This window comes from Colobus angolensis, unplaced genomic scaffold (assembly GCF_000951035.1).
Source record: "Colobus angolensis palliatus isolate OR3802 unplaced genomic scaffold, Cang.pa_1.0 Scaffold168, whole genome shotgun sequence".
In the NCBI taxonomy this organism is placed as follows: Eukaryota; Metazoa; Chordata; class Mammalia; order Primates; family Cercopithecidae; genus Colobus; species Colobus angolensis.
Genome location: NW_012114799.1, coordinates 4711078 through 4727177, shown reverse-complemented (window position 1 = coordinate 4727177; position 16100 = coordinate 4711078). Strand labels below are relative to the sequence as shown.

General features: G+C 40.3%; 1 protein-coding gene across 1 annotated transcript in view; it reads left to right on the top strand.

Moving 5' to 3' along the window:
* The window catches only part of MAP3K19 (mitogen-activated protein kinase kinase kinase 19), a 60895-nt gene that overhangs the window by 13143 nt on the left and 31652 nt on the right, over positions 1 to 16100 (top strand). Inside the window, 3 exon segments of the mRNA XM_011937721.1 lie at positions 5728 to 5824; positions 11893 to 11971; positions 12912 to 13208. Coding sequence (XP_011793111.1) covers positions 5728 to 5824; positions 11893 to 11971; positions 12912 to 13208 — 473 coding nt within the window.

Below are 16100 nucleotides of genomic sequence, written 5' to 3'. Positions count from 1 at the left end.
GCACGATCTTGGCTCACTGCAGCCTTAACCTCCTGGGTTCAAGTGATTCTCCTGCCTCAGCCACCCGAGTAGCTGGGATTACAGGCATGCTCCACCACATCTGGCTAATCTTTGTATTTTTAGTAGAGACAGGGTTTCACCATGTTGGCCAGGCTGGTCTCAAACCCTTGACCTTAGGTGATCCATCCACCTCGGCCTCCCAAAGTGTTAGGGTTACAGGCGGGAGCCACTGCACCCGGCCTATACCTTCCTTTTAGTTTCTCTGTGAACTTAAAACTGCCCTAAAAGTAAAGTCTATTTAAACAAACAAACAAACAAGGGTTTGGGGGTTTGTTCAGGAAAAAAATATAGTTATACAAGAAAGAAAGCATAATCATACTACAGTACAATTGTACTACTACAAAGTACAATAGCCTCATAATCATAATTAGCCATTGACTATTAATTTAACAACAAAGAAGGTAAATGTATTGGGAGGATGGAGGCAGGGCATAAGAACATTAAATTATTAACCATAATAAGTCAATAGATGATGCCTCACTTTGATGAGTCAAGAGACAGCATGATAACTGTGCAGAAATATGGAAGAAAATACCAAAAGAAACAGTTAAAAGTTTGGAAGTGGTTGCCTCTGAGGAAAAGGGTGACTGTTTTTCTTGGTATAAGTCTTTTAACATTATTTGATTTTTTTTTTTTTTTTTTTTTTGAGACGGAGTCTTGCTCTGTCGCCCAGGCTGGAGTGCAGTGGCTGGATCTCTGCTCACTGCAAGCTCCGCCTCCCAGCTTTTATGCCATTCTCCTGCCTCAGCCTCCCGAGTAGCTGGGACTACAGGCGCCCACCACCTCGCCCGGTTAGTTTTTTGTATTTTTTAGTAGAGACGGGGTTTCACCGTGTTAGCCAGGATGGTCTCGATCTCCTGACCTCGTGATCTGCCCGTCTCGGCCTCCCAAAGTGCTGGGATTACAGGCTTGAGCCACCGCGCCCGGCTATTTGATTTTTTTAAATGTGCAGTTTAATTTTGATAAAAATTAAGTGAAGATTAAAAATAAAGAAATGGTTAAATCAAGACCTCTCTGGGACATGGGGTGGGATGAGCTACCATAGAAATGTTCCTTTTTAAATCCTAGTTGAATATTTTAACTTTGTGCATTTTTAACATTTATAAGTAGTTTAGTCTGCTTCCTACCAAAGTAGAATTTAGTACCCTGGTTCCCAGCAAGGGAGTGATTCCCAGCCCCCACCCTTCCCACCCTAGGGGGACATTTGACAATGTTTGCAGACATTTCAGTATCATCACTGGGGGAGAATGCAGCTGGCATCTAGTGAGTACAAGCCAGGGATGCTCCTAAACATCGTACCAGGCACAGGACAGCCCCCATAGCCAAGAATTATCTGGTCTTGAATGTCAACAGTGCTGAGACTGAGAAATTTGCTAGTATTATGTAGTAATCAAAATAAAATACCTAGAGACAAATCTTTAAGGTGTCATGCAAAAGATATTGATAAACAAAAACATATTTACTTTTGTTTTTTATGGTCTATTTAAGCAACTTTCTTTTTAAAAAGACTAACTATATCCCTTCATATTAATACATTGAAATAAATGTTTAAAAAATTTTTTGTAAAGACAGGGTCTCATTATGTTGCCCAGGCTGGTCTCAAACTCCTGGCCTCAGCCAGATGTGGTGGCATGCACCTGTGGCCCCAACTACTTGGGAGGCTGAGGCAAGAGTATCCCTCAAGCCCAGGACTTCAGAGTTACAGTGAACTATGATCACACCACTACACTCCAGCCAGGATGACAGAGCGAGAGTCTGGTTCTAAAAAACAAACAAACAAACAACATCAAACTCTTTGTCTCAAGAGATTCTCCCACTTCTGTCTCCTAAAGTGCTGGGATTACAGGTGTGAGCCACCGTGCCCAATCAGTACATTTTTTAAGGCAACTTTAAATCTTTTAAAAAAACTTTCACTAGGTGTTTTTTCTTATTGTAGCTGAAATAAAGTTTAAACTCCTTTTTGAGGGAGAAATGGGCTTTTTCAGTACTGTATTTGCCTTTTCTTCCCTAGTGGTTTAACTGGGGTTTAAATCCCTTTCACTCTTTTCTTTAAATGAAAGTTTGGTTTTCTTTTTAGTTGTCTGAAATAGGTTTTTATAGTTGACAAATATAGGCAGCTGCCTTGCCTGTAGGACAGCTCCAGAGAGGCTCGTTATAGACTCACCCAGTCATCTTTTTTCATCTGAGGAGAATCTTCTTTCAAAAGTTTATTGTAGGCTGGACGTGGTGGCTCATGCCTGTAATCTCAGCACATGTGAGGCTGAAGTGGGATGATCCCTTGAGTCCAGGCATTCGAGACACTCCTGGGCAATATAATAAGACTTTGTCTCTACAAAAAGTTAAAAAATTAGCTGGTTATGGTGGCATGTACCTGTAGTTCCAGTTACTTCCTGGAGGCTGTGGTGGGAGAATCACTTGAACCTAGGAGTTCGAGGCTGCAGTGAACTAAAATTGTGCCACTGCATTCCAGCCTCGGCGACAGAGCGAGATCCCGTGTCTCTAAAATATAAAAATAAAAAAATCTAATTACGTCTGATTTCTATCATGCCTTTACCGTCTGTTTGGTACGCTGTTGTCTGCAGGCTAGAATGCGATGCTCTATTTCTCATCCATCTATCAGCTCCTGTGGTGTTGTCAATGGTTTATGAAATCTATCTATGCTTGGGATTTGCTATTCTGGTGTTTTGTCTCTTTTACTCACTCCAAGGTGACACTATTTCAATTCTCCTCCTTGTGGCACCCAAGCACATCTTAAAGTCATTCCTGTTTAGCATTATAAAATAAGTTAGAAAATTCTGAGCTGTTTCTGTTTGAGTCTTCACTTCCATGATCACCTTCAAAGTAAATCTTATTCCCTACATCCTTTTTGATTGTGATACTGATGGTTTTTCAGTTTATTTCAGGGCATAATTTTTTGTCAGGTACTTATAGATATCACACATCTTTTATTATTATTTTTTCTATGCAAAACTTATCAGTTAGGTTTGAGTATCCTTCCCCTTTATTTTGCTCATTAATTGTTTTTTTTTTTTTTTTCTGGTTCTTGTCGAAATTCATTGTTTCAAACTTTTCATGCTAACAAGATCACAGAGTGGTTACAAGCTCTGGACCCAGATTTCAGAGTCTGGGTGTGAATTCTGGCTTTGCCACTGGTTAGCTCTGTGACCTCGTGTAAGCTACTTAACTCTTCTGGGCCTCAGGTATAAAATGAAGATAATAGACCCTAACTTTAGAATTGTGAGGATTAAATTAGCTAACCCATTTATGCCTAGTGTTCCATTACTGGAACGCTGAGTTTGTGGGGGTTATTTATATCCCACTGCTCAAGGTCATCGCCAACGTCTGATTTTTCACACAAAAAAATGTGCAACCTATGGCATAAATGGGTTAATACATTAAGGCATATAGAACAGTGTCTGTCACTATATGCTAGTCATCATTATGCATTTTGTAGGTGGGTACGACCACATTGCCGGCTTCCAACTTTTCCCATAGGACCAACTGACAAATGAACTGAATAGTTGAGATTGACCACAGCCCTGTAATCAACATGGAAACTTAATGTGAGAACCAGTTCTATGTCTAACACTTCCAAATGAAGGCTGCTGTTTTCCCAAAGCTTAGCATAAAAATTTCATTGAATCACTGTAATTAGATGAAATGGTAGAAATGTGTTTTGAGGTCTCTTAGTAGAAATGTGTTTTGAGGTCTCTTAGAGTGTTCTAGACTAAGGATCTACACAAAAACTATATATAATACTAAAAAAGAAAAATTCAAATGACCCATAAACATCTAAAACTATCTCCAACTTTTCTATTAATCGAAGTATTCACATTCAAACAATAAGAAGATCAATTCCATATATTACATAAAATAAAATAAAATGAAAAGTCAGCCAAATGTGGTGGCAGGTGACTGTAATCCCAGCACTTTGGGAGGCAGAGGGAGGTGGATTACCTGAGATCAGGAGATCAAGACCAGCCTGGTCAACAGAGTGAAACCCATCTCTACTAAAAATACAAAAAAAAAAAAAAAAAAATTAGCCAGGCATGGTGGCGGGCACCTGTAACCCCAGCTACTTGGGAGGCTAAGGCAAGAGAATCACTTGAACCTGGAAGGTGGGGTTTGCAGTGAGTCGAGATTGCACCACAGCACTCCATCAAAAAATAAAAAATAAAATGAAAAGGGGCAGGGCATGGTGGTACGTACTTGTTGTTCCAGCTACTCAGGAGGTTGAGGTGGGAGGATCACCTGAGCCCAGGAGTTCGAGGCTGCAGTGAGCCATGATAGTGCCGCTGAATTCCAGCCTGGGTGACAGAGTGAGACATTGCCTCAAAATAATAATCATCATCATATAAACACCTGTGAAAAGGAGGGAAAACAATAATTAATTAATTAATGAAAAGCAATGATGATAAGGGAGAAGATGTGATGTAGCACATTCATACACTGTTGGTGGATTTTAAATAGGGATAAACTTTTAAGGCAATGTGTGTACAAAAAGCCAACTTTTTCATAGTCTTTGGATCAATACAAAAATTGATCCAATTGAAAATACAATACAGGGTTTCGCCATGTTGCCCAAGCTGGTCTTGAACTCCTGAGCTCAAGCGATCCACCTGCCTCAGCCTCCCAAAGTGCTGGGATTACAGGAGTGAGCCACCGTGCCTGGCCAACTTTTATTATTTGCTACAACAATTAAAATGAATAAGGAGAGAAAAGCAAGAAATTTCCTAGCCCTCTTGGGAATTAATAAATGAGCTCTCAGAGAATTTTTGTGACTCGCCACTTCTCTGACATTTCAGATGACAGGCTTGTGCACTTAGGGCAAAGACTTCTTGTCCAACAGTCCCCTTAAATAGGTAGTCCACCTAGATCATAGAAACCAGACAGCTAGTTGTCACATTTGGGTTGTGATGGGATGTTTTAACTACTACTTGGGTCTATCATGGTTCTAGAAATTTAAAGGCACAAAATCAGCAGCTATAACTTGTAATGAAGGAAACTACCAAAAACAATGAATTCTAAGAAAACATTTCTTCTTTAAAATGTTTGGAGTACTTTCTGTAAATCAAGTTGGTTTTCAACTATAATGATTATTTTCCAGAGAGTGAAAAGGAAGTTTAAGAGGTGTTGTGCACCATGATTTAGATCAGAACGCCATCATAGTGAAGACTTGAATCAGCTTTGCTGCCTCCTTTCAGTCTAGGGTTATATCTGTAGCTTCCACAAGGGGCAGGGATTTCCATTTTTGCTGTTTGTAAATGATGCCCCAGGGAGGCATTATGGAAAAGATCACGTTCCTTTGGGGTTATTCACTGTGACTGTGGCCAAAGGATTCTTTCCAGTTACCCACGCGGATGGAATTTGGGGCAGCTTAGCCTGGGCACTGAGATGATAAAGTATAAAACACTGAATTTCTATGTGTCAATGTGATTTGAGCTTTGCTCTTCATTTTTTATTATGCAATTAATCACATCCATGACTGTCTGAGCCTAGTGCTCCAAGGGCAGATACTTTCTTATTATTTTATTCCTAAATACTTTATCCAATTTAAAAGAAATCCACGGTGTGAATCTTTAGCCTAGAAAAATCAACATTCATTCTGCCAACAAATTGGTACATCGAATAACTAATTACTGAGTTTTGAATTTTATGATACTGCAGGAGTTCGACCAAGATGGTGACTGCAGTCATTCCACACCGGTTAGTGAAGAAGAAGATCCCAGTGGTGGTAGACAGGACTGGCAACCCAGGACAGAAGGTATCGGGCTTCAGTCCTTAATGTGTTTACAAAGATAACATGATCATATGGGCTTCCCTTCAATTTCAGAAGCACTCATTGTAGAAGTTTGAACAAAACACACTGGGGCCTATCGGAGGGTAGAGGGAGTGGAGGAGGGAGAGGATCAGGAAAACTAACTAATGGGTACTAGGCTAAATACCTGGGTGATGAAATAATCTGTACAACAAACCTCATGATATACATTTACCTGTGGAACAAACCTGCACTTGTACCCCTGAGCTTAACTCCTGCAATAAAAGTTTAAAAAATAATAATAAATAAGTTTGAAAACACAGAAGCCCAAAGAAGAAGAAAACCACTCATGATACTACCTTCTGGTCCATATCTGAATCAGTGGGTCTAGGCAACTTGACTGTCCAGAATAGGCAATGCTCTCTGGCTCTTTTATCCCACCTCACTCCAGCTCAGCCAGGCCATTCCCTGTACCTTCCTTTTTGTCTGATAACATCCTTTCCCCATTTTCTTCCTCTCAGAATCTTCCAGCAGCTTCAGCAATCAGTTCCCTTTCAGAGCCACACGTCTCCATCAGCTGTTGTCCCTGAGGGGAAGGTAGGGGAATGAACAAGGCATGAAAGTCCCCAAGTCTTGGTCTTTTATTTACAAGGCCATAACTCTGGAATCTTCCAGAACACCACCCATTTCAAATATGTTATCCTGTCAGACCGTAAGTGCCCTTGCACTTAACAGACCACAAAGTATTTGCAGATTCTCTCCTCAGAACATAGTTGCCACGGCTATCCCATTTGTCTGTCATCTATCCATAACCTTCTTAAAGTAAATGTTTATTTGAACTGCTGCAATTTCTCCCGGGCAATTTTCTGGCTTCTATTTCTAACACTCGAGGGAAGCCGCCCTCTTTGATGCCCGCTTTTCTCATCCCTTCGCGCCTCCCAGAAGGCTGCAGCTCTCCCGAGTAGCGTCTCCCGGGAGGTGGTGCGATGCTGCCCTCTCCTGGGCAGCCGCCTGCCTTTCTCACGCCCACTGCGAATCGTCCCTCCCCAGGCCGAGGGCGGAGAGTAATTTAGTAACCCTTAAAATTGTGAACACCATTAAGCCTGAAAGAGCCAACAAAAGAAAATAAATCCCGAAACCCTTCAGAACGGTCTTTGCAGTCCTCCTTCGACTTTCATAGACTTCAAAGCCAAGCTCTCAGAAGCCTAATGGTGTCCCAAGCGCCTTCTAGGAGGTTAAATATTTCATTTATTCTGCTCAATTTGGAGATAACTCACCATTTGGGATGTTACTCATTCTTTTAAACTTGATTTGCAATATTTTTAGTTTTCATATGGGAGCCATAATACTTATGAGGTGTCTCCACTAAGTTATTTCAGTTTTAAGCTTTTAACAACTTGAGTTACAAATTTGGAAAAAGCAATTCTCTTCCTGATAAAATTTCATGTCACAGTTGGTAGAGACTTCAGTTGAGCTAGGTACTCTTTCTAGTCACAAATTCTGAAATAAAAGGGTTTTCAATATTATTGTGCATTATATTCATTTTATTTTATTTTATTTTATTTATGGTATTTTTTTTATTATTATACTTTAAGTTCTAGGGTACATGTGCATAACGTGCAGGTTTGTTGCATATGTATACTTGTGCCATGTTGGTGTGCTGCATCCATCAACTCTTCAGCACCCATCAATTCATCATTTATATCAGGTATAACTCCCCAATGCAATCCCTCCCCCCTCCCCCCTCCCCATGATAAGCCCCAGTGTGTGATGTTCCCCTTCCCGAGTCCAAGTGATCTCATTGTTCAGTTCCCACCTATGAGTGAGAACATGCGGTGTTTGGTTTTCTCTTCTTGTGATAGTTTGCTAAGAATGATGGTTTCCAGCTGCATCCATGTCCCTACTTACACTGTTGGTGGGATTGTAAACTAGTTCAACCATTATGGAAAACAGTATGGCGATTCCTCAAGGATCTAGAACTAGATGTACCATATGACCCAGCCATCCCACTACTGGGTATATACCCAAAGGATTATAAATTATTCTACTACAAAGACACATGCACACATATGTTTATTGCGGCACTATTCACAATAGCAAAGACTTGGAATCAACCCAAATGTCCATCTGTGACAGACTGGATTAAGAAAATGTGGCACATATACACCATGGAATACTATGCAGCCATAAAAAAGGATGAGTTTGCGTCCTTTGTAGGGATATATTCATTTTAAATATTGGTTTAAATCTCTTTAAATGGGCTGGGTGCTGTGGCTTGCGCCTGTAATCCCAGCCCTTTGGGAGGCCAAGGTGGGCGGATCACCTGAGGTCAGGAGTTCAAGACCATCCTGGACAACATGGTGAAACCCCGTCTCTACTAAAAATACAAAATTAATGGGGCATGGTGGTGTGCACCCGTAATCCCAGCTACTCGGGAGGCTGAGGCAGAAGAATCGTTTGAACCCGGGAGGTGGAGGTGGCAGTGAGCCGAGATCGCGCCGTTGCACTCCAGCCTGGGTGACAGAGTGAGACTCAGTCTCAAAACAAGCAAACAAACAAACACACAAACAAACACAAACACTATTTTCTGAGAACATAATAGACACAAATCTTGTAGACTAGAAATTGAGCCTATAAATTTACTCTTTTCATGAGTGAACAAGAGAACCTATTCCCTAAAACTAATGGGCTTAAACATATTTTAATACAGTATAAATTCATCAGGATTTGTAGTTGCAGGTATACAAGAACCTACTCTTGGTTGGGTTAAAAAGGAAGGGAAATTTGAAAGATATTAGGAAGTTCATATACCATTGAAAAACCAGAGGAGAGGAACTTTCTTGGTCCACTCATGCTGCCAAAACAAAATACCATAGACTGGGGGGCTTCAACAGCAGACATTTATTTTCTCATAGTTCTTAAGAATGGGAAGTCCAAGATCAAGAGTCTAGCAGGGATGGGTTTCTGGTGAGGGCTCTCTTCCTGGTTGCAGATGGCGGTCTGTCCCCATGTGGTCTTCCCTCTGTGCACACACAGGCAGAGCACAAGTGAGTGAGCTCTCTTCTTAGAAGGACACAAATCTAACTGGATCAGGGCCCCACCCTTGACACCTCATGTAACCTTAGAGGCCCCATCTCCAAATAAGCCACACTGAGGGGTTAGGACTTCAACATATGAATTTGCGGTGGGGTACACAAACATTCAGAACATCCAGTCCATAACAGGAAGGCTCTAGATTGGATTGTCAGGAAGAATTCCCATAAATGCATTTCAAAACTGGCTGCTACTGACCCCCAAATCATGCCACCTCTGCCATAACCAAAGAGCCGCTCCCACTATCAATGTAAGAATCTCCTTCCTCTGCTGGTTCCCCCATCAGCACACAGGATGCCTGCACCTTATCTTTTTTCATGTAACTCACATACGTCAGTCTCTCAAGTAAGCTTTCTGAATCTAGCAGCACAGAAGGCTGGAAATACAGTTGTTATTTTTTTTTTAAGTCTCTGTTGAGCTTCACAATTTAGGAAATCATCAAAACGTGAAGATGGCATCAAAATAGTTTGAATCTCCACGCTCACAATCCAGACAGATATGCACATTCATTTAAATAGAACAAGGACCCCATTGATATATGCACCTATTAAGTACCCACAAAAATGTAACAAATGAAATAAGGAGAACAAACAGGAAAGTGAGGCTTTTCTGGAGAAAATAATTTTTCTTAATTGAAATCAGTTAGGCTGTGCCAGATTCTAAGTTTTTATTTTAATAATGGCTTTGACACTAACAACAACAAATTAATGATCATTTTCTGACTGGTTATGAATGCCATTTTCACCTCTTCTATAAAGAAAATATATTCGTGGCTATGTTGAAATGTTGCCTTTTAATTTCTCTCTGTGGTAATATTTTCTGATAGGGTTAATTGACCCTCGTTATGTGAAAAATGCACTTAGATAAGAGCAAGTGTTTTGTTTTTACCTGTGAAACAAAGGCATCCTCTTCACTGGCCTACTGGGTAGCTCGAGAGGCCTTATCCATAGCAACCTCAGCAACTCACAGTATTCAAGAGGTAGAACAAGGAGAACATTTGTATGTTTCTAGAGGACTTCAGAATCAGTGCATTCTATTATCTTCTTTCCAATTTAGGACCAACAATTAGGACAGTGGCCCTTAGCTCTTAACAATATCTTGAAAGGCAGGTAGGTTTTCTCTTACATGTGCTTATATTATGTCTTTGTTTCTTGGTTTGAAAAAGAAGTCAGCTGATGAACAGATTTTAAGCACATTAAATTTGTTTGAAAGCATTCTGGATCTATTGATTCTTGACAACTGCAAAAGTACAGTTGTCCTTAAATATGGTTCATGTGAATACAGTCAGTTTTCTAATTTTCACAGCAAAGAACTAAATACATTTAGCTTTTGTGCCAGAACATTCTTTTCACTGACAGTTTAGTTATTAGGAAAGTATGCTGTGTGTTTTTCTCACTCTAACATGTCAGCTAGGTGTTTGCACTCAAGGATGACTACAAAAATGTTGTGAAAGACATCCGTCTTCCTTTCAAGTAGGAGAACGACCTTGAGCATGTCGTGCAAACTCACTGCTATCAGTTTCTTTGTCTCTAAAATGAAAGGCTTGGATTAGGTGACCTCTAAGTTCCTTCCAGCTCAATAATTCCAAGCCTCTCATTTTGTGCTGCGTTAGTGTGGTGATAGGCTCTTTGAAAACTGAAAAAACAATGGACTATTCCAAGGAAACTTCATTTTTAGACAAGTGTTTCATGCAATTGTATAGTATTAGAAAACATGCAATCAAGTTGTCTTATTTGAGAAACGTTAAGAAAACCAAAGCTAGCTACATTTTTATGGTAGCACAAAACATAATATTGGATGACAATGATAGTAAACACTATTATCATTTGCCTGATGGTAAACAAAACTTTTCCTTTTGGAATTTTTTACTGTTTTTTTTTTTTAATGTACTTGTTTCGTTAAATGGCACAGGTATAAAAATTGAACAACAAAAATGCTTTCACTATGGTAGCTCCTATGTATTACAAACAAATATATCCAAAGTCTTTTAAAATAATAAAAATCTACTAATTTAGATAACGGTGACAGCTATTAAGCAACCTTCCCAAGGTCACCCAGGAAGTGGCAGAGAAGGGATGTCTGATTCACACTCTAAGCTTATCCTCCCCGTGATACTCCTTCCCCAGCCTTCAATTAGTGGAGCTCATACAGCCATTGCTCCTCCAGGCACATGCAGATTGAGTGAATAAATGGCTCTGACAGATAAATGGATAGAAATGAATACCAGGACAAGCATTGTGTCTTCCCGGAAGGACACTTCTCTCTGTGCCCACATCACCACTTGCTTCTATCACAGTGCTTATCTCACTGCATTCTGTATTTTCTTATCAGCTCTACTAGGGCCCCAGCTGCATCTCGTTTATTTCCCTGTTTTCAGCACAAAGTGCTGGACTTGGCATATGCTTAATAAAAGTTTGTTAAATGAAAAAAAGGAACGAATGAACACACCTTAAAGAACAGGCAATGTCAGAGTAGTTCACACTAGTTTTTTACATAAATTTGCTTGACATCTTATATTGTGAGCAAGCACGTATTCTATAAGTTGGAACTTTCTGTGTTAAGGGTTATTCTGGGAATTATTTCATGGAACGACCAAAATTACAAATGCAAGCAAACATCTTTGGTGTTACATAAATTATCGCATTGAATCCTCACAATAGTGCTGGGAGATAGGTGTCATTACACTTTATAGAAGGTGGTCCTGTTTTCTTCATCCTGGGGACAACATAGCTTGTTATAAAACTTTATTTCACATCTGTAAAATATTATTATATGGTTTTTTTGCTCTTTAAGCAAGGATTTATTTAGGATCTATCATATTCTGAACAGGAAAGATACAAAGATGGCTAAACCTCAGCCCCTGGTTAATGTCCATTTTGTAATCATTAAGAAGAGATCAGCCAAACAAACAAAGTATGTCTCCTGCTTTCCACTGGAATTCATTACTTTCTTCCTTCTACTACTGTGGTATGTTTCTATAGGTGTTGAGATCACTGTAACTTTTCCAAGAGATGTCAGTCCTCCTCAGGAAATGAGCCAAGAAGACTTAAAAGAAAAGAAGTAAGGAGTATTCTTTGAATTATCAGATTTGAAATGAAGTATGAAGCAATGATACTCATGTGGCAACCTACATTATTAGTAATTCAATCCATAATAATGCTTACAAGTAGAGGTCGCAATAAATAGTATGTGGCAGAGGCCAGATCATAAACACTTTGGCTATGTGGGCCATATGGTCTCTGTTGCAATGATTCAAATCTGCAACTGTCATTTGAATGCAGCAACAGATAATTTGTAAACAAAGGAGTGTGGCTGTGATCCAATTAAAGCTACAGAAAAAGGATGAAGGCTGGATGTGGCCCCTGGGCTGTAGTTTGCTGACCCTACTGCAGGGCAGAGCTACTTAGAATGTGGTTCTGTGGTCCTGTTACCGGTCCATGATAAGGTCAGGACAGGCTGTGAGGGTGACCATTAAAAAAGTTACAAAGCAATTTGGCAAATAACTTATGTTCATTGATTGGGTAGTAAAAAAAATTGAGGCTTATTTTTTGCATGTCTTTTATTTTTCTTCCATTTTTATAGCAATTCACTTATATTTTACAAAAGTATCAGTTCACAATGATTGGAAAATTTAAATGCCAGTTCTTCATCAAAGATAGTTTGAGAAGCACTGGGCTAGTCAATGCCTGTGGAGATAAAAAGGTGCATCCCCCATTTCTGCCCTTGGTCTCTGATTTCTCTGTGCAAGGAAATGGTCATTGGGAAAATGAGAGTGAGCTGAAACCTAATGCATCCAGGTGAAGGTACAGAGGGCTGAGGAGGCCGGGAGGAGTCGGTGGGTGGAGATGTCTTACCCTCTCAGGATTCAGCCTTTTCTTTCAGCAGCACCATTTGGAAATAGTTCTTCAAACTTTCTAGTGATGTCAGGCTGGACTGAGAACTAGAGATTCAGAGGATGTGGCAACAGAGTTTTAAATAAAACATTTCCCTCCCCCTTTAGTCAGATAACCTCATCGCATCAAGAATGGGCACAAGCACATGCAGTTTCTCATCCAAATGAAGTTGAGATGGTGGAGCTCAGGACAAACACTCTGACCATGCAGCCCTTACTTTTGCAAAAAGAGGAAAGTTCCAGGGAGCTCTGTGATGTGAACTTGGGCTTTTTGCTGCCGAGATCTTGTTTAGAACCAAACATTTCCAAGTCTGTAACCAGAGAAGATGCTCCTCATTTTCTGAAGGAGCAGCAAAGACAATCTGAAGATAAGTTGAACATTGAATTCCACAGTGAGTCCTTTCGGTCAACAAATATTTATGTATTGTGCCAGGCACTGTTCTAAATGCTGGAGATATAGCAGTAAACATATCAGACAATAACCCCAGCCCTTGTGTAATTTACATTCCTGGGGGCCATGGGGGTGTGGGGCAGACAATAAACTAGTAAACAAGTAAAATGAAGGATGACATAATGTTCCAGCAGAAAGAACACTATATGTGCAAATGTTTACATATTTGTTCAAGGAATAGAAGACAAATATTTTGAGAATATCTTATTGTTTAGATTATTTCATTGCTTATTTCTTTAAACATTTCAGACGTTATTTTATAAACTATATTTGATAATTTCAGTTAACAATATCCTACTGATTTGCACTATGGTTGACTTTTTTTCTTGAGTGTTTGAAAATCTTCATTGTGAGCTCATATTTGGTTGATGTTTATCTGTGAGAATCTTGGGGGCCCATGCTGTGGATGCCTTTGGCCAGAAGTATTGAGTTTACTTCTACCAGGTCCTAGGGTCGTTATGGACTTGAGTCTACTTTAGCCTTACTCCTGGATCCCCAAGTTAATGTGCAAGTCTAAGAGCCTACTTCCAACTATATTGAGCCCAAGATTCATTTGTTAGATAGCAGCACTGATGCCAGCATTTCCCCCTGTGGCAACATTGTCTTTGGTATTTGCTTACCACTGTCCTCAACCAACCAGCCAAAACCACCAGGAACAACCTTATAATCCAACAAGTTACATTCATTGATTTATCACAATGAGGGAGACTGCATGCCAGCGGAGCTGTGAGGCATCTTACCAAATAAAAAAAAAAAGAAAGAATAATTATTATGGGATTTTAAGAGAAGGATACATTTTAAGTGAAATTTAAATGAAGCAGTGCTTAAATTTATGTATTTATTTATTTATGAGACGGAGTCTCGCTCTGTCGCCAGGCTGGAGTGCAGTGGCATGATCTCAGCTCACCGCAACATCTACCTCCCAGGTTCAAGCGATTCTCCTGCCTCAGCCTCCCAAGTAGCTGGGACTACAGGTGCATGCCACCATGCCCAGCTAAGCTTTGTATTTTTAGTAGAGACGGGGTTTCACCATGTTGGCCAGGATGGTCTCGATCTCTTGACCTTGTAATACTGCTGCCTTGGCCTCCCACAGTGCTGGGATTACAGGCTTGAGCCACCGTGCCTCGCCTAAAAATGTTTTTTGATTTCATTATGCTAAAATGTGTGTAACATAAAACTGACCATTTTAATCATTTTCAAGTGTACAGTTCAGTGGCATTAAGTACATTCACATTGTTGTGCAACCATCACAACTATTCATCCCCAGAACATTTTCTTCTCGCAAAACTGAAACTCAGTGCCCATTAAACAATAGCTCTCTATTTCCCACTCTCCCAAAGCTTCTGGCAACCACTATTCTATTTTCTGTCTCAATATGAATTTGACCATTCCAGGTCTTTTATATAGATGGAATCATGCAATATTTGTCCTGCGTCTGGCTTGTTTCATTTGGCATGATGGTGAAGCAGTGTTTTGATGGGCTGTATGTAAAAGAGTTCATATGAAATCTGGACTGTGAAGTGGACCTAGACTCTTGCTCCTTGAAGTTTACAAAGTTAGTTCCCAAATCTCGATAGCGTTTTTTGTTTGTTTTGTTATTTTTAGACAGGGTCTGGCTGTGTTGCCCAGGCTAGAGTGCAGTGGCATGATCTTGGTTCACTGCAACCTCTGCATCCCGGGCTCAAGCGATCCTCCCACTCCAGCCTCTTGGGTAGCTGGGAGTACAGGCTCATGCCACCACGCCTGGCTATTTTTTTGGTACAGATGGGGTTTCACCATGTTGCCCAGGCTGTTACTGAACTCCTGGGCTAAAGTGATCCTCCTACCTTGGCCTCCCAAAGTGCTGGGATTACAGGCGTGAGCCATCGTGTTCAGCCTCAACAGCCTCTTTCAACCTCATATCTTGCCACCCTTCCTCAGCAGTATGATAAACTTTAGCACACTAAATGCCCTCTATTCCCTAAACATGCATGTGAATATTTGCACCTACTGTTCCTTCTGCTGAGGCATTATGCCATCCTTCAGGTTTTGTCTTAGAAACCACTTCCTCTGGAAAGTCTTCCTGAACATCCCAAAACTGGATGAGTTGCCATTTCTTTGTTCCCCTATAGGATCCTGATCTTACTTACAACATAGCACTAATCAAGCATAATTGTCACTATTTGTTTATGTGCTCATCTTCACCAGATTACAAAAGTAAGAATCATTCAACCTCCACGCACCTGGCATCCTACCTGGCACATAGCCATTACAAATACACTTTTAATTAATAATAATAATAATAATAATCAGGTCCAGGGCAGCACTTTGGGAGGCCAAGGCGGGCAGATCACTTGAAACCTCAAAAAAAAAAAAAAAAAAAAAAAAAAAAAAAAAAAAAAATAAGAAGTACTGGCTGTGCATAGGCACACGCCTGTAACCCCAGCACTTTGGGAGTCCGAGGGAGGAGCACTAGCTTGAGGCCAGGAGTTTGAGGGCAGCCTGGGCAACATAGGCAAACTCCACCTCTAAAAACAGTACATATATAAAAATAAATTTTAAAAATTAAGTGGCTGTGGTGGTGCACAGCTACCTAATAGCTCAGCTACTCGGGAGGCTGAGGTGGGAGGATTGCTTGATTCCAGGAGGCCAAGGCGACAGTGGATGATGATTAATCCATTGCACTCCAGCCTGGGTGACAGAGTGAGACCTCATCTCTTAAAAAAAAAAAGTACAGCTAGTACAAGACTGTTTCTTCCAGTGTATGCTTTCATATTGCTACATATCATGTTTAGAGTGGTATTTATTGATTGTCCAGTTTGGGCTTCATCTGTTAAGATTTATTACTTTTTTTTTTTTTTTTTTTT